Genomic DNA, 24,302 nt, shown 5'->3' with positions numbered 1-24,302 from the left:
TTATAACTATGTAAGGTTGTAACAGTTCACGTGTGTGTGGGAAATGCAGTAATTGGCTTGCAGATACGTTAAGAAAATCTTCCTTAAAGAATTTGCTACTTCGGTTTGTGACATAGAATAGTACTTTTCATTTCCTCTCCCCGAAAGACATTCTCAGTTTTCCAACAATTTCCTGCCAGCATAGTTGTGGTAGGCAGGCTGTCCTGAAGATTCTTGGAGTGGCTGGGTGATTGGAAGGGAGTCCCCTGGGAGTGGACTGGAAGCTTTGTTGCAGAGTGAAGCCTGTTTAGGGTTCCTGGAGATAAAGCAAGGCAAGAAACCTTATTCAGTATGGGGAAGTTTTTTATTTTGTCGTGCTCCAGGAATATATGTGCTGAGTCCTAGTTCTGTGGGTGTAGAGAGGTAAATTGCAGTATCTTTAAGTTTCGTGAGGAGCACATAAGCAGCTTGACACTGTTATCCCGTTTTCTTCCCTTGCTGTTAGAGCTGGTGCAACTGTCAGGGTTGGGGGGAGATGCTGAGGCTACACAGTACATTTCTCATGCTTTCCAGTGTCACTGATGGAGGGGTGCAGGAGGGAGAATTCCTTGTTGCTGTGGATAGCAGAATTGTGTGGGCCTATGGTGTAATATCTGTGTTAGTGACAGCTATCTCTGATCCTGTCTCCTTGGATATCAGAACAGATTTACAGGCAGACCCAGGTGTAAGCATTTTAGCTTGTATTTGTTGATATGTCTTCTAATTAAACTGATTTTCTTGTTTGGTGATCATGCCACAAAGCAAAAGGATGACTGAGGATTTTAGTGGAGGGAGCACCCTTTGGGACATATTCCTAACTTCATTTCAGTTCATTAATAATTCAACACAGATGATATTTAGGAGATTTTAAACTGAAAATGTAGAGTCTAGCTGTTTATTTAATTACCATGATTAGCTTGTACTGGCTTTGAGTTTGAGAAATATATTTGCAAAGCAAGAGCTGGTCTTTTTGTTTGTTTGTTTTAAATATTGATTAAGTTTGGGATTCACTGCCATGCTGCTCAAAGATTGGTTGTTCATTTAGGAAACTTGGCTATGCATGCAACCAGGGAGAAAAGGAGTGGTAAATGTCAGCAGTCTAGTCTGTGTTAAGTACGCTGTTTTGACTGTTTTTCTTGACTTTTCTTCCTCACATCTGTGTATTTGATGCAGCGTTATTTCTTTACGAGGTGAAAAAAGCAATAGACAATATAGCACATCTTAAAGGGATTTATTGTATTCTTTTATCAATAGTTTCCTTATGTGTTAAGTCTTTCCTTTGTGTTTGATATCTCTTTATGGATTGGCAGAGACTGAGAAAGCACAACCAAGATGATCGTGTATCACAGAAGTGAATATAAATTATTCTTATATAATCTGAGGATCAAGCAAATGAAGAGGAATGGATGAAAAGGTAGATAGTGTAACATATGCTTTTTATAATAGGATCTTTATTGCTTCTCTTTCCAACTCAAGTCAAGACCTGATGGAAACCTTTATCGGACCTACATGGTGGGCTTCTATATGCCATACTTGGTAGCTAAATCACAAAGCCATTAGTTTGACTTCAATTACTCAAAGATGCTAATCTGCAGTGTTAACCATTTTCACTGAAAGTGAGGTTCTACTCTGTGGATTACGTATTTAGAACTGGATGTTTATTACAGTATAATCAATGCAGTGCTGCTTCTTGGCAGGTGACTTTTCAGGAGGTGAATACACCGTTAGCATGTATTTTTGTCTAAATTTGAAGCTTGCTTTTGTGGTTTGATTGCATTCATTCTGCCCATGTTCCTAACAAAAACAGTGCTTCCAGTAACAAGCAGGCATTACTTCCCAAGGTGATAGTCACAGAATGACAAAATGGCTGAGGTTGGAAGGGACCTCTGGAGGTCATCTGCTCCAGCCCCTCCCCGCTCAGGTAGGGCCACCTAGTGCTAGCTGCCCAGGACAGCTTTTTAGTATCTATGTCTTTGAGGATGGAGACTACACAATCTCTCTGGGAAACCCATTGCAGTGCTTAGTGTTAGATAATGTTGTTTCCAGGTGCGTTTGAATATGTAGGTTTGACACTTTTCACTGTGGTTAATCTGTGTGTTCAAAAGTAAAACAACTTTTAAAGTTTAAAGTATTGGCACTTTTTCATGATGTGTCCTTCTTAAGATATGATGTCTTCCTTTGGAAGAACAGTAATAAATTTTGAAGACTTGTATTTGTTTGCACAACTACAGTAGGTTTTTTTGACTTAATCTGAGAACAACATGCTGTCACCAGCTATTATTGTAATGGAATACAGTTTTTTCTTTCTAATGATAACTTAAATGTTTAGGTAATTTAAGCAGTCATACTGAAGAAATGTGATATTGCATCTATTAGAAACAAATATAGCAAGAATGTGAGCAATTTAAATACAAAGCCATGAAGACAATCTAATTTTGATCTTACATAGCTGAAATCCCTAGCTCTTAGGAAATACCTGCCCTGGATACTTCTTGTTGACAGATGAGAAGGAAAATATGTTCGTTTTATAAATAAATCACATGGAATAATAGTATGGCTGTATGACCTTTTCGCATGGCTATCTTCTGTATCAATGGAGATTCAAGTGATCTATTATTTAAGACAAAACAAGCCATTTTTTATATGGCAGTGGCAGCTGTATTTTTTTCGGCAGTACGTGTTTCGAGGGGGAAGAATGACTTGGTTAATATTAGGTTTCCATTTCTATTATTGTAATTTTTTTCAATGTAAGCTGGAATTTTGTCACAGTATAGAAACTCTATGGATCTGAACGTGTTTGTTTCCTCTACTGAATAATTTACAGCCCTTCACCTATATAGCGTACTAATTTGTTTACTGAAATAATTTCTTATTCTGATAAAATTTCAGCCAAGCATAGTTTAAGACTGACTGCTATTCATTGAGGCTACATAGTTAAATTTCCTTTAGAGAGGCATATATAAAAGATGTTCAAGTGAACTGTAAAATAGGATATATGGAATGAATAAATGCAATTATATTGGTCCTTGATCTGAAGATAGATCTCCGTCCAAGGGCAGGATGGATTTTGCCCTTGCCAAAGGAAAAAACCCAAACAAACGCCAAAACAAAACCAAAAAACCCAAACCCATAGAAAACTTGAAAGGGAAGTGGGGAATATGGTTTTCAATAAGTGTTCTGTAAGTTTCTGGGATATTTAGGATTGGTCTGGGGCAGTAAGAGTTAACAGTAATGAAAGCATATCTACTGGATTTGGAATTTGTATGAAGAAGAGAAGTTATATTTGGTGATAAAGAAGGAAAAAGAGGATTTAGTGATGGAGTAGTGGGATGGTAAGGGAGACAGAACTGATAATTCAGGTTGGAAGTTTGTTGAGCAACTGGTGAGATTACAGAAGAGGAAAGTGGCAAAGATAGTGGAAAAATTGAATTCAGATATGGACATATTTTGTTTGTAATGGTTGCCAGTTAAGGTTGAGATGCTTCTAGAAATCTGAAAGGAGGCAGAAATACATGGGTTTAGGAACTGGCCGTAGAGGGTGAATAGGATCTGCTAGAATATAATGAGCACAGGACAACAAGTGAGTCTAGAAGAGTATCAAGTATGAAAAAAGAAAGTGAAGGGTGAAGAACTATGAAGGCAAAGATCACTGAATGGACATGGGTAACTGCAGGAACACAGAAGCTTACGAACAAGAGCCTGAACTCAGTGGTGTTGGAACCAAATCGTGATTGGAATAGCACAAGATTAGCGAATGTCATATCCCTTTTGTCCAGAAGAAAGTTAATGTTGGCCTTGTCTGTAGTGTCAGCAGAAAAGAAATGCTGCAAAATGAGTTGAGGAGTGAGTTAAAGGACATGTATGGGTTGCAGAAGAAAATGGTCCACTCTTGGACAGTATGTTGGAGAAGGAAGGTAGAACAATAATAATGACTTTTGAGGAAAGGAGAATGAATTGGAGACAGGAAAGCTTACAACCTTAATTTGGAGAAAGTGATGAGAGACAGACTGAATGACAAAAGACAGGAAGGTATAAGAAGAATTAGGTAGACTGTAGGAGTTAAAATGCTGGCATCAGAACATGTGAAGGAGGAGAACTCGAGAAAGGCAAACTGGAAAAGGGATGATAGGGTTGGAATGGGAAAGGACCTCTCAGGTCATATCAGTTTCTGGCAAGATCATTAAAAAAAAAAAAAAGAAAAAAAAGAGGACTTGAAGAAACAAAGAGAGAGGCAAGAAAATGAACACCAGTGACCATACTGTCAGATTAGGGAGACCCAGGAGTCAGTCATAATACTTGTTTACTAAAGGAAAGGCTAAGAAAAGAGAGGGGGAGCTCAATAAAGGAAGCTGACACCAGTTGTGGGATTTGAGTTGCCCCCTTATTCTGAGGTGAATAAATATGCTTATAGAAGAAGGTGAATGTGCACCACAGCTGTGAGTATCTGTTGAATGCAAGATTCACTTATTGAGCACAAGCATGCGTTAGTGTTTAACATGTTTGTGTGTGTTTGGTAAACAATTTTAATTTTAATTTTTTTTTCTTTTTTATTGTTTCAGGTTCGTGGGAGTAAAGGTGAGGTCCTTTATATCCTGGATGCAAGCAATCCACGCCATTCTAATTGGCTGCGTTTTGTCCATGAGGCTCCATCACAGGAACAGAAGAACCTGGCAGCCATCCAGGTAGATTTGGTGGATTCCTACCATTTGCTTCCTGTTATTGATTTACTAATTTATCTCCTCTTTGGTCTTTATGTCTTGCAGTAAAATTGCAAGATCTGAGAAAAGTAGCAAACTGCTTTCCTTTTCCTACCTTTCTTTCTAGAAGTGAACTATTGTGTTTAAATATAATAGCATAAATAAGATTGATAGGATGAAAGACCAAAGAGGTCCTTAGAATCTGATATTCTTTGAAAGGTTTATATTAATCACTGTGATGGAATTGTGCTGAATCACTTACATGAACTATTTCTCCTGGCTTAAAGGGAACAGTTTACATTAAAAAAAAAAAAATTTCCAGAGTAGTTAACTCACTACTGTAACAACAGTTTAATTTTCTCACTACAGCCTTACTCAGTCAAGTTAAGCTCTTGCCTGAATATAGTTGTTTTCTTGTCAATGTGGAAATTAAAAAGATAACTAGGTAACTATGTACCTGGCTGAATCAGGACTAATGATTTGGAGGCCTAGTTGTGTTTCATGCCAAACGTAGGTATGGGCTTAGGCGCGTGGAAAGCAGAATCATGCATTTGCTTTATAGTTTAAAATTTAATGTAAAAATGTGACAGGTTTGAAAGCAAGCATGATGCTTAAAATATTCCAGTAGAAAAAAGAGAATTGAAGGATCTAATTATCTGATAGGATGATCAGGCAGTGCTTGAGGATAAGTTAATAAAAAAAGATCATTTTCTTTTTCTAGTCTTGGCCATGGATCTGAATTTATTGAGCTTATTTTTACATTTTTATATTTGTAATTTGCAGCATTCTGTGATAATGAGTTCCACTGTTTTAATTACATGTTATGTTGAAAGATGCTTTTGTTTTTCTTCTAGAAACTTCTAAATTTCACTTGATTCCCTAGTCCTTGTATAACAGTGAATAGTTACTTTATGTTCATTTTTCTGTGCCGTCCTTGATTTTATAGAACCCTATTATCCTCTCCCTCTTATTTGACAGCTCTTTTCTCAAGCTGAAGAGTCTTAGTCTGTTTAATCTCTCATTTTTGGAAGCATTTGGTGACTTTGCAGAATGCAACAAAGACAGCAATGTTTTTCTAGTTACAGCTATTTTCCTTTTGGAGACTATGAAAGAATTGAACTATGTGCGTATTTTTTTTTCAACAGCTCAGTTTTACAGTAAAATAATTTCCAATCCCACAGAAGTAAGAATTACATAGCTGTGTTAATTTTTTTGCTTAAAATGTGTACTTTCCAAAATGTCGTTCCAGGCTAACTCAAGCTACTTGCTGATGTAATCAGAATTTGCAAAAAGTTAGGAAAAGGAGAATTATTAGCATTTCTGAAGATTATTATTCTGCTTTTTCATCATGAGATGACTTTTTTCCTAGCATTTGCCTGTAGATCCTTGATGAAAGAATTTAATAACATAGTTTATTTTGAGGCCAAATGAAAAAAAATTATTTTTCCTTACCAAGAAAACAAAGTTCATTTCTGACGAAATCAAACAGGAAAAAAAATTTATTTTAAAACTACTAAGTAGAAAAAGAATACTAGTAAAGCCCTAGCACGTAGTTCTGTAAAAGATGCATTACTGCTGTTCTCCCCCCTGCCCCTTCCCCTCTGTTCGTACTCAGTGGCACTCAACACTAGTAATTTCCATTTCTGTGTTGATGACCTGTCCAGCTCCTTAAATCTCCTACTCGCCAGTGGGACTGTTAGCTTATTTGGATCTTAAGCAAGGACTGCATTGTGAGATTGCTGCTGCCAGTTCCCCTGCAGACCTGGTATCGGCCTCCCTCTTCCTATCCCAGTTGTGAGCTTTTCTGTGATTTCCATTCCGTTGCATCTCTTACCACACTTCTTCTGCATGGCTTTTCTTCCATGATCACAGTAGTTAAATGCTACTATTAGCAGTGTACTGCACTGGGAAACCTAACCGGTTATCTGCCAGCCTTCACTTGATGTGCGCCTCCTACTTTGCAAAGCTCTAGTTTTACTGAATGTCAGTCTGTGACATTGCATCGCATACTGCTGGCTGAACATGACTGCGGTTTTGCTGCTGATACTGTTTCCTTGGACCTTGCCGCTGTTCCTGTTTTACGTCACTGTGGACAACTTCATCATCTGCTTTTTCTCTGGGCCTGTACTCTAGGTTGTCATCTTTGGTTCAGACCTCTTTAGGTCTTAACATCCAGGCTACAGTTGAATTTTGAGTAACGGATAAGAAAGAGCGTTCACTATTCATCCATTCAGCAAAAACTCTTGTCAGCACTGACTGAATGACTGCTTTGTTATGCTATTCCTGATGTCTATGACAAGTCAGTGGTTCATTTAGTATGACCACTGCCTATGCAATTATTTCTGTATGTTTTCCTTCTGTCTTTGTCTCTCAGTTATACCCAATCTATCAAAAGATTTCTTGTCCTGCTTATAGTACCAAATATGAAAGATCCTCATCCATGAGGAGTCCTAGGCATTAGTGATTAGCATGTCATCAGTGCATAGGCAGTGTGGTAGCAAATGACAGTCAATATTAGCAAATGCAAAGTAAGGTTCACAAGAGGGAGCAGTGTGAACAATTAATGTTCATTATTATAGTTTAAATAAAACAGTAAAATGACCTAACTTCTGAATAGAAGTTTTAATGGAATATCCAGTGCGTATCAGTGGGGTTTTTGATAATGAAAATAATTATTTAAATAAAGAAATGGAAAGAAACTGTTAGGCTGTATTGTATAATGTTATACCTTGCTTAGAGTGTGCTTAGAGCTTTTTGCATGCCTTTTTAAAGGATCATACTGGAGTTAAAGGATTTTTTAAAGGTTTAAAAAGGTTTAAAAAGAAAAAAAGAGTAGCAAGAATGTTAGTCCTATAAAAGGTTCCACAGAAAAACATTTGGAAAAATTACAGGGAAAAATAGAGTAAACACTATCAGCATGTACAAAATTATGAAAAGTATATGGAAGGCAAACTTATGAAAACAAACAAAAATTTACTAAATGATCTCATAGGTTTTTTGATACCATCAATAATCAGCTGCCAAAGTAACTTGTGTATTCTATGTGAGTGACCTTGAAGCTGTGCAGATATGTATATATGTAGAAGTATTTAATAGCATATAAAATGAGTAGGTACTACTTGTGTTGAAAAAAGCTGAATATGCACATATTTGCAGGGTTTGATCTCACTTTAGTAGACAGACATACAAATCCCAAAGCTCTGCTATTCCTTTAAGAAAAAAAACCCAACAACCAAAACCCAACTAATACAGGCCACAAATGCTTCAGTATTTTAATTCCACAATCTTTGCCTTTAATGATAAGCAGATTTAAGGCCGCTTGGTGCAGTAGCACTTCATTTTATGGAGTCAGTGGGCAAAACATTGGTGGAATGTTTCCACTAGTGTTTCCCCTTAATTTGAATTGAGAGTTGCCTGCTTCCCACCAAGATGATAAAATGATGTTTTACAAAGAGGAAGAAGTTATGAATTACATCAGTAAAGTTGTTCTAGCTTCATTATCATTACTCAAGTTAACGTGGCTGTGGGAAAAAAAAAAACCAGTTGCATTGGCTGAACAAGTACCTAAAATAATTAAAAAAAAAGAATTCATGATACAGATTATGACATCAAACAAAAAAAATCCTAATCTTAAATGAACTGAATGATTACATATTATATAATAAAGTAGAATATGTCTGCATAGTTATAGAAAGGGCTGATTTGCTAAGAGGAGAAAATAGAATAGAGATGGTTAGAGACTTTGTGTTCTAACTAGCACATTATAATTACCCTTGTGAAAAGTAAATTTTCTCCAGACATATGTATGTTATGAAGATTTTTGTGGGGTTGGCTGAATTTTTAAACAAGTAAGTATTTGATTTTTCTCTCTCAGTTCTACTGCTTACTCTTTAAAGTGAATGTTTCCACTGAATCTCACAAGCTAAAATTGATTCATTGAGAATATTTGACCAAGATAAATGATACTAGCCTATAAAATGTGAAAATAAAGTAAACCACAGTGGTAGAACACTTACTTGTCCTAAGTCTGTTATATGAACGCTTAAGAACTTAACACTGTTTGTGTGCTTTACAGCTGCCCTGCTGCAATTTTCTAGGAGACTTTGTATGAACTAACAAAAACGTGAATGGAAAATAATGATTTCCTTGTTTATACCCACTAATGCTAATTTCTACTAATTATCTTTCCCACTAGTTTTCTTTCTAGTCTCCAAATACTCCAACAGGAGCTTTTTGGTCTACTCTGAGAACATTTCCAATCCTGATGGCATCATTTTAGTAGCAATAAATGTTATAATCTTATAGCTGAAATAAAGTGATTGATAATCAGTTTACTGTTTGCTACCTGGTGCTCAGTATTCAGTTTAAAAGAAGATGAAGTGAATACATATGTCCCTGTATATGAATAAAATAAACCACATCCTGGGTTGACTGCAACATGTGATTAGTTCATCATAGCTTAATTGTACCCAATGATCATGTTTAGACTATGCAAAATGCTTCCTGTGGTGAAAAAGCAACTTAGAGGGCATGGGATTTTTTTTTTTTAAGTAAGATTGGTGGGGGTTTTTTTGTTGTTGGGTTTTTTCTTTGTTTGGGTTTTTTTTTTTTTTTTTTTTTCCTTCTTCTCCCTGTAATGCTGTGTATTTTGTAAAAACCCTGGTTCTGCTGGGAGCTCTTGGTGGTGTTGTGGGGAGTGTTCTGGGTACCGAGTTCTGCCTCCACTCCCCAGGGGAGCTGTGATGTTTGGGCCATCTTTGACTCGGAAGGCACAGAAAGTATGTTTAACAGCTGTGCTGTAATACCACTGTGTGACTGCTAGAGAAGGATGGAAATGTTGGAGGGTACCTGTGTGTGTACCAATTGCTTTTCTGAGTGTTTTGCACAGCTGAATTGCTGGAGGCTTCCCCAGCTTATTTCAAGTAGTAATGAAATGAGTTAATCCTCTACTATATTTAAAGTAGCTTTAGAATTACAACTTTTGCATTAACAGAAACTGTATGAATTGTAACCTCTCTTGCCCTGGGCTATTCCTAGCTATTTAGTTATAAATATGAGTTCTGATATGTAGCAAAAATGCATTGTAATTATCATAATCAAAAGGAAATGGCCCCTATCAAAAATACCGGTTTGCGGGTTTTTTCAGCTTTTAGACTGGTAGAGTATTACATTTTCAATATTCCTTCATCCAGAATGGAGAAGTTCATCTGTTTGTCAGCTGTAATTTTATTAAACACTCTCTGCTGGAGATTACTATGCAAAAGAGATCATGTTGTTAACATCGGAACTGTTTTATAAACAGAATTGCAGCCAGCTAGAGCTTTAAATTCAAGTATTTTTTCATCAGCAAGCAGACGCTGAGATGGTCTGCTGTAGCTTAGAAAACAGTGAGTTAGAATAATGAATAGCAAAAACTAATGTGAAGGAGGATATTTACTGTGAGGTGGTAGAGTGGTTTAAAGTCATATTTCACAAATATATGTTTGTTAGCGTGGCATAATTCAGTGATGTCCTGGTTAATCTTGACGTAAAAAAACCCCTGTGTAGCAACAGTAAATGTCTTCAGAGGAAGGTTAATATGTGAGAGAGAGCTCTATAAGAAGTATAGTAAAACTGGACTATCTAAAACGCAAGAGTGAGAGGAGAAGACACAAGGAAAGCAAGCACAAACTGTGTTAGGCTGCCTAATAAATTTACATATTTACAGAACAGTTTTCAGGACTGCCTGAAACTGGTGGCTTGAGTGCTACAAAGGAAAGATTAATTTGTTATGCAATGTAAGGAGGAACATGAACATAGTTGTTGGCTTCCTGCATGCTCAGAGGGGAGAACTAGAAATCTGCTCGATTCTTGCATTTTTTGTAGGAAAAAGGAGAATTTTTTTAATTCCAGGGTCATATGCATTTAGCTATTGTTGAATACATACTACTGCTGTTCAGGTATTCTGTTATTGAAGAATTCAAAATGAGCAGTTTCTGAAGAGTGAAATAAGTGGGTTTTTTTCCATGATATTCCTTAAACTATACCTGTTATGGTTTTGATTTTTGCAATAGGAACCTCAGTAATACCGAGCAACTATGAGTATGAAAATCATTTAGACCCTTTTCAGCACTGAGTTTACAAAATCTTTTAATTTAAATGTAACTCATTTCTGATTTTAGGCTCTCTTAATACTAAGTTGGTGCATAGAGTGGTGGTATTAAGGTTCAAAAAGATCTACCATTTTTATCTCTCCATGGATTTCTAAGGGCCTCTCTTCCCAAATTTTGCTATCACTAAGTGCTTTTTCTTGCTGAGATACTGTGTTATGAGGTAAAAATTTGGAATATGACAGTTATTAGCACTACAATTTTTTCTTAAATGTCTGGGAAGGAAAAAATAAGTGTTTTAGCATTATACGATAAATAATGACTTTTAAAGTAAATGTTGTTGTCATCTAATTGTATTCTTTTTAGATGGGGAGCAGGGTGAGAGGAAGGAAATCCCTACAGGAATCAAATTCTTGTTACTTCAGAGCATTGAACTGCAGGTGTATCTGGGAATGTAGGCAATTGTAAGAAAGACAGCAGTAAGGAAGATGAACGTGCTTGAGTATGTGCAGGAAGATGTGTGTGCTCATGTCATCTGCCCAGTCAAAAGGGTCTTTACTTTTTTTCCAAAGAAGCCAGGGCCTTTAAGAGGCTGAGTTATTGGTCATTGAAAGCATCCTGGTGATTAGATCCTCCTCATGCTTGCTAATTACTCTAGCCCTGCTACTTCCCTTTGTAGCTTCAAATATTCCTGTTCACTGTGGGGGGTGATCTTATTACATTTGATATCAATGGAAGTCTTTTCATTGCATTTGGAAGGGTTTAAATCTAAGTTGCTCAGTCAAAAACATGCTAAAGAGCTCCTGGAGGTGTTGAGCAGCATCATGTGTGTGGACTTTGCAAGTTAACAGGGAGTGCTTGGCATCACTTACAGTGTATGGTGCCACACAGAATGGTTCATTCCTGTTGAAAGCTTGTTCAATTGCTGAGTTCAGTGGTTACTTGTGGCAGTGGAAGTCACGTATGTGAACTTCTGTATGTTTTACATGGTTTTAAGTTTTACTAAGCCAACATTTTGTAAAACAGTGAAATGCCACTTTAGTTAAAGTTAGATTTGGAGTGGAACACTAATCTGAACATCTGTAAACTTTGGGGAAAATTGGGATTTAGATCCAAAGTGGAAGATAATGCCTATGGCTTTGGCTTCCTCCTCTTTCTGAGTTGAAAAAGGGGAAGAAATTAAAAATTGAACTTTCTCAAAAAGTGTAAAAAAATCAGGGTCACTCCTGTGATGCTTTGGAAATAAACAATGGAATGAGAATTGGTATTACTGCTAGAGTGGTTAACATCTTTTGCAACAAATTCATGCTGAAAGGAGTATTCTTTAATTAGATTTATACAAGGATGTCATGGAATAGTTGAAGAGAGCATATATCAAAAGAGAAATGTTCTGGATGATGGGGCAGGGCGTATCCTCAGCAAGTCTGCTGATAACACAAAAGTGGGAGGAGTGGCTGATAAATCTGGCTGTGCTGCCATCCAGAGGGACCTCAACAAGAAATGGGGAGAAATGGTCTGACAGGAACCTCATGCAGCTCATCAAAGGGAAGTGCAAAGTCCTGCACCTGGGGAGGAGTAACCCCATGCACCCTTAAGTGCTATGGCCCAAGCAGCTGGAAGGCAGCTTTGCAGAAAGGGATCTGGGGTTTTTGGTGTCCAGTGCCAGTACAAGAGGCAATGGACACAAACTGAAACTCAGAAGTTTCCCTCTGAACATCAAGAAATACTGTTTGTTTTTTTTTACTGTGAGGGTGACTGAGAATAGGCACACATTCCCCATTGAGGCCGTGGAGTCTCCCTCCTTAGAAATATTCAAAAGCCATTTGGACATGGTCTTTGGCAGTCTGCTCTAGGTGGCCCTGCTTGAGCAGGGGGCTTGGATGAGGCAACCTCCAGAGGTGCCTTCATTCTGTAATTCTGAGAGAAGGTATAACTAAAGTTGGGAAACCTGTAGCTTTCCTCTGTAAAAAGAAGGATGTAAACACATTGCTCAAATCTAAGCAAGAGTTGGTTTTTTTTGTAATTGATGGTTTGTATTTTCCACAGAGCCTCTAAAGGAGACTTCCAAGAGTAAGATGCAGTGTCTCAGTTCAGGATATTATAGGTTCATTAATATCCGCCAGTATTGGAAGGGGTGCCATACTGGGCATGTACAGAGCACATGCCATTAAAATGCTGCTGATATCAACCTTCCTGGGGCAGGGGAAAAATGCCAAAGTGTTATACTTTTCACAACAAAAGCTTTCCATGAAGAAATAATCAAAATTTTCAGTGGTTCTCTATAGAGCCGCTGGAATTGTGGTGTTGCTGGAATTAGTTTTTTGAACTCCTACTTTAGTTTTTTCTTGTCCCCACAGAGAAACAAGAATATTTTATTCTTAAGCTGGAGGATTGGAAAGTGTGTACTGATTTGAAATGTACGGTGAAGGGTGGGAGGAGTACCTTTGGGCAGGGGAAAAAAAATAATTCTTCCAGCTCTTATTTGTATTGCTATTGTACACATCATTCAAATTCCTGAGCAGTTTAACTGCAAGATTTGGGTGTGTAGTATCATTACTGCAGTAAACCACATTCTTCTGCAGATGGGAAACTAAAAGCAATGGCTTCTAATTTAGTGCAAGATAATAACTGCAACCAAAGAATAAAGAAGAAAAAACGTCTGTCATAATACAGAATATTCAGCTGGAAAAATATTCGAACCTTCACCAGGAGCTATAACTAAAACCTGTAGTATGGCGTAAGAACACAAGAGAAATGTAGGAATTGCCATACTAGTTTAACCTCATGCTCTGTTTAATCTCACGTTTACATCTCAAAGGCTGTCCTACCATAACACAAAAGTTCGTCTACCTTACCACGCAATGCAGCACAATAGGAATAGATCAACAGACAGAGTCAAGGCTTCTGTATCTCCTTTGTGTGTGGTTCAGGTGCTATACTTCAGATTAGATATAGTCTGAGTTCCTGGGCAGAACATCTCCATTACACATGTGTGTTAAAGCTGTTTTGTTTTGGGTTTTTTTGAGGAGAGGTCTCTCTGGGATCCATCTGCTTCCTGGCTAATGAGAGCCACAAACATGCTGCATGCCCAGGAGCAGACTGAGTGGGACAGAGATATATGCCTTAAACAGTCAAGCATTCTCCTATTTATGAACTAGTGCGAAAACAAGAAAAGCTTCCCTCAGTCTCTTTGTGCCATCCATTTCCCCTTCCTTCCTTGAGAGGGGCAAGGGTCTCTTGGTCCCCAGCAGCACCTCTGGAAGGCTGTCTTGCTTCACCCACTCTCCCCCGGGGGCACCTGATCTGCTCTCCCTCTTGGGAAGGCATCGTTTTTCTGATCATGTCTTTCCTGGCACTGCATGCCATTTTTGACCTTTCCTGTGCCTGAGCTTGTGGCTTTGTCTTCTCCTGCCACAGCCCCCAAGAAATCACCTCCACATGTTTCCTGGATTAGGGTTTCTGCCCTCACAGACATTGCCAAGATTGGTTTTACTCTGGCAAACATGACACCCTGGAGCTGCAGGCAAAGATAGGAAAGGGAATGTGCAACTGGCAGAACAGGTAGGCTGAAGAGCTGGCTTGCTGTCAGGAAATTGGGTGTAGAGGGAAGCCAGGAGCACTTTTAAGAGGAGTGGTATGGGCACAGGGGGAAACTTGGTAAAGATTAGGAAGGCTGGGTTGGAGCCAGCTGATCAAGCTCTGGAGGATGGAGAATCCCTACTTTCCCTTAGGTAACACAAGACTATCTGCTTTCTGCTCCTCCTGTGTTTTCAGCTTTCAGGAGTGATGACATATCTATCTTACACTTTTGGATGAAAGCGTGATGGGCTGTCAATGCTTCTTGGCCCACGTTCCCTCTCAGCCTCCCCTCTTACAAAGTGCACGTGAAGGTGTGTAACTGTATGGAAAAGCCAAGAATCTGAATGGGAGAGGTGCCTGTAGTGGGGCAAAATTGGGATAGCAAGAGCTGTTGGAACAAGAAGACTGTATTTGCTGGGCAGGTGAGTGTGGCTTATAGCTTAAAAGATGACAGTCAAGGCAGGGGGATAAGAGAAGCAAAGTGGAATAATAAACCAGGAATAGTGTGAAAGGAGATTGTGATGCCACCATGACCAGCACTTGAGTTTTCTCTCAAGGACCATTGTGGCCCGTTGCAAATGAATGTTTTTGGCAAAACAAGAAGCATGGCCTAAGCAGGCGGCAGGTGGAACAACTGCAGGTGTGTTCTTAGTAAGAAATCTTTCAAATAATTTTAATAATCCTCCCATTTCTATGTTCACTGTGTCTGTGTCTGCGTGCATGTAGATAAATGTGCTTCATGCAGGTGCTGCTGCTGGAGGGAGAGATTTAAATTCCTTTGTGGATTCTGCAGTACTTCTACTGGTTTCACTGAAAATGCTGCCTTGAGGAGCTACTACAGTGTGGGTATATCTGGATTAATTACTGCTCCGAATACCTGAATATTAGCATGTTTGGCTGGAAAAGCCAAACAAATTAGCCTTGGAGGAGAAATGAGTTTGAGCTGTGTTTTAGTTTGGGCTGGCACCAAAGCTGATTTCTTTTCAATGCGAATGCAACCAAGGGCGCTCAAGCATTGAGAGTCCTTAGTACTTCTTCCATTAATTTTTTACTAACCAAAAGTACGCAAATGGGAAAGAACCAGGATGTTTTTAGACACAGAGCTATAAAATAAGCCCCAGATGCACATAAGGGAAGTGCAGAGATGGTGAGGATGTAACAGTATTTGTAAGAGCTTGGTTGTTGGGATTCATGCGCTTGGTCTAGGTTAACCCGAATAATTAGTTCTGGTTGCTGTTCTTCCAGATTTACTGTGTGGTGTAAGATGTGTCATCTATGATCTAATTGAAAGGTGTGCTATTTGGTTCTTTAATGAGTAAGTTTGGGACTTGATTTTTGCCTGGGATACATGGCTCGTTCCTTTTTTTTTTTTTTTTTTTTTTTTTTAATTTTATTTTTTTTTTTTGGCAAGTCAGTAATAGGTAAGTGCTTCCATTTATAAGGTTGTCTTGCTTTTAGAATAAGGTTGTCCAAAACAGTGATGTAGTAGAGGTTTACCCCAGTGGTTTTATCCTGTCTAAGTAGAGACTGAGTATAGAAAGACGTTTTGCTTTTCCTCATGTCAGGAGTTTCAGTACATGATTTGAGTTTAGACTGTAGTAAATTAAAGGTCTCTGCAACTTGACAGAAGCATATGAAAACCAGCAACTTCCAGATGTATCCAAAAGTTAGGGTGGCATGCTGACAGATATCTGGACTGCAGAATATATCTTGAAAAAAATGCATAATTTGTTTTGTTTTCAAATGCTGCTGTTGAGATAAGGACAGAAAGGTGGTGTGTTCTTGAAAGCAGCAGCTCTATCAAGTCTATTGAGTTAAATAGGTTTCACTCTTGTGTGACAATATCTTGTGTAATATATAACAGACCTTCTAAAACTTGAGGAATGCTACATCTCTGTTGATAGTTTAAATTAATCTTAGTATATTACAAAAATTAAAAATCATTATCTTGTCCTTGTGGTAGGAAGCTTGTTACAAAATACATGGCTAGATGTAGTGTAAAGAAGCTTCAGTTAACTTTTCTGGATGTTAATCAGATAAGCTTTAAGATTTATGATAGCACTTGGAAGTCTTCATTGCATAAAACTGAGTCTCCTTTGCTGGTTTGGGTAGTATGTAAAGCAGTTGGTTCACATATGGCAAAAAAAAAAAAAAAAGTGGCTCTGTATATCAGTTTAGGAGACAGGTGGTTTTGCTATAAATCCCCCCCTCACCCTGCCTGCTCCCCTTGCCCCAGTGCCAACCTTGGTAACTTTAATTAAATATTGTCAAAGACCAAAGTTGTTAGCTTATGTATCTATTCAGAAGCTTGTTCATTCATTGTGGAGAAGGTTTTGGAGCTTATTGTTATGTAGTTTGTCCTCTCATGCAGAATCTGGGCTGGATCTTTGGCCTTCTGTGGATCTGTGTATCTACACTGATTTAAACCAGCAGAAGGTTTTGATCTAGTGGTTTAAAGTACCTTTTACAGATGTGCCTGCTAACTTGATAGTGAAGTTAACTGGCCAGGGTTGAAAGCCTCTTCATGAAGAAGGCTGGGAATCTTGAGAGAGAGAAAATAACATTATGTAAACATGCTACTGAAAGCTGGGTTATAATTCATGCAGTAAACAGGGAACAGAGCTAAAGCTGTATTGGTTATTTAAATTTTGTTATTTTTCTAATACTCATATGTTTCATTTTCAAACTCTGAAGTTCTTGTCAGGCAGAGTGTGGCAGGAGAGGAGGACTTCAACACCACCTTCACCTTGGTCTAGGCTACAGTGCATGTTGGAAAAGCCTCACAGGTGAGGCAGGGGAATATTTCCAGAATGCAAGGGCACTTTATCCATGCAGCCACACTGGGAAAAAAGTCTTAGAAAGGCTGTTCTAGCGTTGTGCTCCCTGAGGAATGGAGCCAGCCCTTCCATAATTGAGAGCCAATATTAGTTCAGGGTCCCATACTTGCCTCTAGATTTTACTTTTTCTGACAATTATTCATTGCTTCTGCTTACTGTTTGCAACAGGAAGGGGAAAATATTTTCTATCTGGCTGTGGAAGATATTGAAACAGACACAGAACTTCTGATTGGGTACTTGGACAGTGACATGGAAGAGGAGGAGGAGGAGGAGGAAGAAGTAGCTGTTATCCAAGAAGATGAAGACAGTGGCAACAATAAAGAAGTGCAACCAGCTGGTGAAAAAATTGCAGGTGAACAATATGTAAAAAATAGGATAACTTGAGAGCTTAAAAGTAGTAACAAAGAAGAAAGAGAACACTAACTGTATAGGATTAGGGAACTGGAAGGCTCCCCAGGTTTAGTCTGAGCTCCTGTATGAGTTTTATCTCTTTATTTTGGTTTCAGTTGATGTTCTTTTCTTTGCCTAATAAGAAGCAGCCAGTCCTGTCAATTAGTGAGTGAATGAGTGAGCCTAGATTTCATGATGTTACCATTAATTTTTGAACTAAAAATGGAGTTCATTTCACCTGGCATATAGTCTTATGAAAGCTAAGTTTTTGCTCTAAGAGGGGTAGTTCCCCTCTTACTTAGATGGGAGAGAAATAAGCCTTTTCATAAAACTATTCACCTGATCCTAAGGTAAGATGCCTAAGGAAAGGTAGGTGACCTGAGCTGTCTGGTGAATTCTCGGCATCTTTATCAGAGTAGAGACAACCTGGATGACTAATTTAGGCTAACGGCCTAAGTCATACCCGACTTAATACTTTGCATCCATTTTCAATAGTGGTGATGGTAACCCCCTCAAGATAGGCTGTCTATAATCCATTCAGAGACAATGTCTTTTGTGAATTTTGCGATGCCACGTTGCATAATCTGTTTCTGGCAGAGGGTGTCTCCTAACAAGTAACTAAAATATTCCCTGAAAACTATTCCTTTACTGTTTTTGCCTCCAATCATGCAGATCCCCTCACCTGTAAAGAGGACCATGCATGCCCAAACTGTGAATCCAGTTTTGCCAGCCAAGAGATTCTAGCTGAACATCTTCAGACTTTGCATCAAAAACCCAGTGAGGAAAAGGAATTTAAGTGCCGAAACTGTGGAAAGAAATTCCCTGTTAAACAAGCTCTACAAAGACAGTGAGTAGAAACAAGAGTGTTTTTTCAGGGATCATTTAAATCAGTTTCATTCAACCATTTATTTCTCTTGGCTTAATCACAATTTAAGGTTTAGTTTTTATGCTTATGTATTTGTACCCTTACCCTTTACGTTAGTCTTTTAATACGTTAATTTCTTGTATTTGTGGGAGACTTCAATTTGAATTGCAAAAATATTGCTGATTTTTTATGTTTTAGTCATACACTGTAGACCAGATCAGAGCTGCTGTTTGGTGCAAAAATGTTGGTCTCCATCAGTGGACTATTTAGTAGTTTAGGAGATGTAGTTTTTAAGCTGTGGATGTCATTACAGAACAAAAGTAAGATTTAGAAGAAAGTAAATGGTGATCTAGAAGGAAAAAAAAAAGGAAAAATGATGCTTTATGTTTGATTAAATAAATATTTGGATGATGGAAAAAAACCCCAGATATAAACATGAAAGATGTGAGATTTAAGAGCACATCTTTACTGCCCTTGATAGTGTAAATATGCAGTTTTGTCACTAAAGTTGTATACCTTGCAATTATACTTTTGTCCAAAAACATAACTGTTTTTGTCTTTTGTCTTTTGTCGTTTATGTATTTTTTGCTTGCAGTTAAAGTTATATTAATTTTTATTTTACATTTAATTACAGATAGTAGATTAGATGCTTAAGTGATTATAGATAGTACATTTAATCTAACTGTCTTGTATTGGAAAGAAACAGGCTTATGTTGCATGGAATGCACTTAAGGCTACTCTTGTAATAAATTGATCTTTCTTACATCTGAATAATGTGAACATTCCTAGAACTGGCAGCTCTGTATGGGCTCTGTGTTCTTTCATGGAAATTAATAAAATTACATAGCAGAGGAGTATTTGGTGGAGGCAATTAAATACCTTCTCTTGAACTTAGACTTGTTCCTTCTAGTCTATAGTGGAAGTTGGATTTGTGCTGTATAGCTAGTTAAGTAAATTTTTACATCATGCAAAGTAAAATTAATCTGTGTGAGGATACAGCAGTATCCTCCTGACTCTTGCTGTTTATGTATTTGATTTAATCCCACTAAATTCCAGGACACTTCACATATGAAATAGATTACTTGCCTACTTAAATATTTGTAGAGCTGTGTATATGCTTTTAGCTACTGCAAGCCTGTGTAAGCTGTAGAATGTTCCCCTTATTTTGTTGTTTTTTGTTTTTTTTTTTTTATTATTTTATTTTTCTTTAGTGTACTTCAGTGCACAGAGAATATCAGCCCAGGAGACTCTTCAAGAAGTTTTCAGTGCTCTGTTTGCAATACTTCCTTCAGCTCAGAATCGAGGTTTTGTGTCTGAGTTACTGGACTGCTGTCATATCATTGCTGGCCTCCCTTTGCATGTTAGCTTTCAAGCTTGTTAGTTTATGTGAATCCTAACAGTGAAAGAAGTCAAATGCTTTCATTCCTATTTGCTGTAAGTAATGCATGAGGTGGCCTTGGAACTCTGCAGAGCAGCATGCGTTAAGCTCAGAGTACTTGCTGTGTGTCTGGTTTCTGTAGATACTGCTTTATGTGTTGGTTTTTGTTTTTTTTTTACTGGTTATCCCATATAGTTATGAGCAGCACAAGGAGGCATGCAGAGGGGATGCCAGATTCATATGCAAGGCAGATAGCTGCGGGAAGAGGTTCAAGAGTAAGGATGCCCTGAAAAAACATAAAGAAAATGTTCACAGTGGTAAGAAAGAGTTTAATGGTTTTTTTGAAAAAAACAAACAAAACCAAAATGCTATAACATGTTCATGGCTTTAAATTTGCAACTTAGAGTAAACATTGCCTTTGGTTTCTTTTTTAATAGATTCATTTGTATCAAAAAGAAAATTGAGAGGTAACTAATTGCAAGAGTAACTATTCCTCCTCCCCCAGGGAGAAATTACTGTATACCAGATGAATCATTAGTCTACTGCAGAAAATGTAATAGGAATCTGGGGAAGTTTAAACTAGGCAAATAATAGATAAAGCAAAACATTTCAGTAGTGAGGAAAATCAACCATTGGCGCAAACTGCTACAGGAAGTGGTGAGTTCTTGATGTTTTGGTATTTTCAGGACACAATGGGATGTCTTTCTGGAAGACATGCTTCACAAATGATTAGGCTTGATGAGGGTATTGCATAAAATTCTATAGCCTCTGTTGTGCAGGAAGCCAGACCAGACAATCCACTAGTCCCGTTAGGCCCTAGCGTTTTTATATCTGTGCACTGTGAATCAATAGTTTTCAATCAAACTTCACTCTGTTTTCATGAAAGGGCAAAATACTGCTCTCAGGTCCACAATGCAGATCTCAGTTCTGGCATTCTGCTCTCTCTGCATGTCCCCTCTCAATGTCAATGGAAGATCAGTATGTGTGGGGACAGCAGAATACCGAAGTGCAAAGAATAGAGTCTTTAGTTGATGATGACAGCACTGAGATGCTTTGTAAGATTTTCATTACATGAAACCTCTTTCTTCTGCCAAACTCTTGCAGCATACAGAAACCCTTCCATAACCGTTCTTATAAAAGATTATCTCCTTTTTTTGAGTATTAGTAAGAATTTTTTTCATCCATGAGCATTGTTATGCTTTGGTCAGTTGTGTAGTGGTATACAAATTCCACAATTCTCTTGAATGATCACTTTAGATATGACTGAGAACAGATGCCTGGAAGATATTTTTGCTCTGCCTGCACAATGAGCAGAGTCTTTATTTTAGCACTTGGGAGTCATAGAAATCACAACTGGTGTCAATGCAGGAAGGAAAATAACCTACTGTTGTTGAGGGACACTTCCAGCATTCCTTCCTGCTTGGTGTTACCTGGAAGCAAGGGAAAGTAGAAAGGATTATGTGTGTTGTTTGTTATGCAAAGCTATGAACAGATACTCATTATCACCTTTCTGTCCTCTGAGCAGGTGTCATTAATATTCTTATAAGTTGAAGTACTAAGTGTATTCCTGTATTTATGTGTATATCAGTATATATAAATACTTACACGTTTTATAACAGCAAATGCATATGTGAGATTAAGTACTTCTTCATGCTACAAATTTAAGTATTGAACCAATTGATTGTCAGGGTACATTGTATTAACAAGAATCAATATAATATGAATTCTTTAGGACAGCAAGAGCAGGAAAGATATAGGATGCTAAGAGTCTGAAAAATTGAGCTGGAAGTCATCTAATGAGTTTGCTTATGGTCCATACTTCCTCTGTGCTTGACTAAGCAGTACTCCTCAACTCTTTTGTTCTGTGTCTGTTCTTTTTAGTGTTCAATGTAGTATGAACATTTTTTTTACATAAGCTAGGGAATACCTTGCATTGGCATGTAATTATAAACAAAGAATTAGGTTTGTGGTGGCTTTGTCTTGTAATAAAATAGCTTTGTGGGTTACTAAAATGAATTTCAGAAGGTAAATAAAAGGTTAAATGCTCTGTCACTTTTTAAAGCAACTGAAAAGGGAGGGAAAATGCATCTGGTAGCTGACCTGTTTGTTTTGTAATTTACATTTTAGATGAGATTTAAATTCATGATCTGGTGCTAATGCAATTTCCCTGTCTTGTTCAGTTAAAGACCATTAATGAGATACTGTTTTACATAGTAGAATAGTTAATGCTTTCTGAATAAAGAAAAATGGGAAACGGTGGTTTTAACTTCAGGTTGGGATCTTTTTTGTCATTGCTGCAGTAACTCCTGTATTGATTTCTGATAAAAATCAACCGTTCAGCTATAAAATGAGTTGTTCTTAGTTATGAATTGTGCTCTTCATATTGGATTGATGATGTGTGATAACATCTATTTGAAGGGTTTTTTTCTTTATTGTTCTAGTCGTCTTGATTTACATTCCATAAGTAACTGGTTTGTTGGACACCCACAGAGAACTCCTGATATGGAACACTTTGAAGATGGGATACAAATGTAAAAATCTTATGTCAGTCAAATGACCTGTGAAAAGCCACAGGCTCAGTGGAAACATTTAGGTTCTTTCTTAGCACTTCCTTTTTAAGATGTTGGTGGTATTTTGTTTCTGTTTCAGGAAATTCTAGGAAGAAGCTGATGTGTTCAGTGTGCAATAAGAAATGTTCCTCAGCAACAAATCTCCAAGAGCATCGAAAGGTCAGTAAGATGAAGGCTAACCCACAGCAGGCTTTGACTTCACTAAGATGTGAGACTGTGGTGCTTAAGTCACTTGAAAGCTGCTGTAGTGCAAACCCTTGGGTAATCTCTTTCATGGTTACAAACCCAATGTATTTTATTGTGGGTATTTATTTTTGTAATCACAATTGGTTAAACCAAAAACCTTCCTAAATCTTTAATTTATCTTTTACTAAATACAAAGATGTTTGTGCTTGTATCATTTATGCATTCCAACATTAAGTCAAAGTTGCCTGCTGTTCTTCAGCATTCTTAAACACTAAGCTAAATGTAAAAGTATGTTGTGTAATGATAGCATATATACTGACCATAAAACAGGTTCATGAGCCTTCAATTTTTGTACAAAATACAGTCAATCTTTCTACTTTGTGACATACCAGTAAAGGTGTTACTTGTAATTTAGTTATGCAGTGGTAAAAAAAAAAAATTCTTCCTCAAAACCAAATTTTCAATGTCTTCTTGTTTATGCATGTAGTCTTTCATAACCAGAACAGGAGGGGTTAACAATTTGAAAAGCATCTATTGGAAATAAGGGGGTTCATATAGAAATACAGATGGACTATGAATATGAGATTCTGAATCCATTATACCCAAAGGAAGTCCCTGCAAGATTAATTTGATAAATCACTAAAACCCAGGAGATTTTGTTTTTACAAAAAGCTACATTGTACTGTTTATCAGATTAACTGTAAGTCTTTAATAATACCCTGGTTATAACCTGAATCCATTGAGGACATAGATGATATCAATTAAAATATGTTGTTGCAAAGGAAATGGTGGGGCCCCTCCTTTTTAACTTGTTTTTCTCCTTGCTTGTATTAATATGCCCTGTATTTCTTGTCTAACAGGACTATACTTTATTACTTCTCAGACCAAATTGTGGTATGCCTTGCCACATATAATTACAATTTTTTACACATCGGTGCACCTTATGTTGGCCCTGAAAATGCAAAATATCATGGTTAGCTTGTCCATTTCATTAAAATGTTTGTTTTGTTTCAGTAGTTGTAATTTTGTGCAGACACTGTGATATACACTAACAAGCTTTTCAAGTAGCATTGATGGTAGGTCAGTTGAGCACTGATTCATTTTAAGAATCAGCATGAAGATTTTGTGCATAAAACTTTATTTCGTCTTCTTGATTAGCTCCTCTTAAGATATCCAGAAAATAGATATTCTGGGTTCACATGCCTACATCAGATAGTGAAGGAGATTGCATGTAGGACTCATGCCTTCTGTTTGCTTGAATTACTTTGCTTTTGTAGGAAGTGGGGTGGGATCCATCACCCACATTGCCAAAAATATTTAGATGGGCAATAAAACCAGTAAGAGAATAATAGGTGAAACAGGGAGGAAAAGAGATTATTTTTTTTTTAACCCATTTCCTGTCAATGTAAAGAAATAAAAGTAGAGAACAGAAAGGTAAAGTATAGGAGATAACAGAAAATAAGCCAAAACAACAGAAAGAGAGGAATCTGACAAAAACAGAGAAAGAACGTAAAGAGGGTGGCTATAGGGGAGATTGAGATCTGTTTACTCTTTGTAGACATTGTCATTCAGATCTGTAGCTTTCATGTCACCTTTGACTTAAACCCAATTTTAGCTTTGCGTGTCTTGCTTGTGCCTTAAATGTCTAAAGATAAGCCCTTTCTTAGCCATGCACAATTAAACTTTGCTGTCA

At 37.5% G+C, this 24,302-nt stretch overlaps 1 protein-coding gene across 1 annotated transcript in view; it reads left to right on the top strand.

Annotated features, from left to right (window-relative positions):
* The window catches only part of PRDM5 (PR domain containing 5), an 88,936-nt gene that overhangs the window by 11,994 nt on the left and 52,640 nt on the right, over nucleotides 1–24,302 (top strand). Inside the window, exons 3-8 of the mRNA XM_010575560.1 lie at nucleotides 4,578–4,700; nucleotides 17,389–17,572; nucleotides 18,283–18,457; nucleotides 19,687–19,779; nucleotides 20,049–20,170; nucleotides 22,503–22,582. Coding sequence (XP_010573862.1) covers nucleotides 4,578–4,700; nucleotides 17,389–17,572; nucleotides 18,283–18,457; nucleotides 19,687–19,779; nucleotides 20,049–20,170; nucleotides 22,503–22,582 — 777 coding nt within the window. The remainder of the gene's footprint in view (nucleotides 1–4,577; nucleotides 4,701–17,388; nucleotides 17,573–18,282; nucleotides 18,458–19,686; nucleotides 19,780–20,048; nucleotides 20,171–22,502; nucleotides 22,583–24,302) is intronic.

The sequence above is a fragment of the Haliaeetus leucocephalus genome, unplaced genomic scaffold (assembly GCF_000737465.1).
Source record: "Haliaeetus leucocephalus isolate CR32 unplaced genomic scaffold, Haliaeetus_leucocephalus-4.0 Scaffold484, whole genome shotgun sequence".
Classification (NCBI taxonomy): Eukaryota; Metazoa; Chordata; class Aves; order Accipitriformes; family Accipitridae; genus Haliaeetus; species Haliaeetus leucocephalus.
Note: the sequence above shows the minus strand (reverse complement) of the source record. Positions and strands in the feature narration are given on the sequence as shown.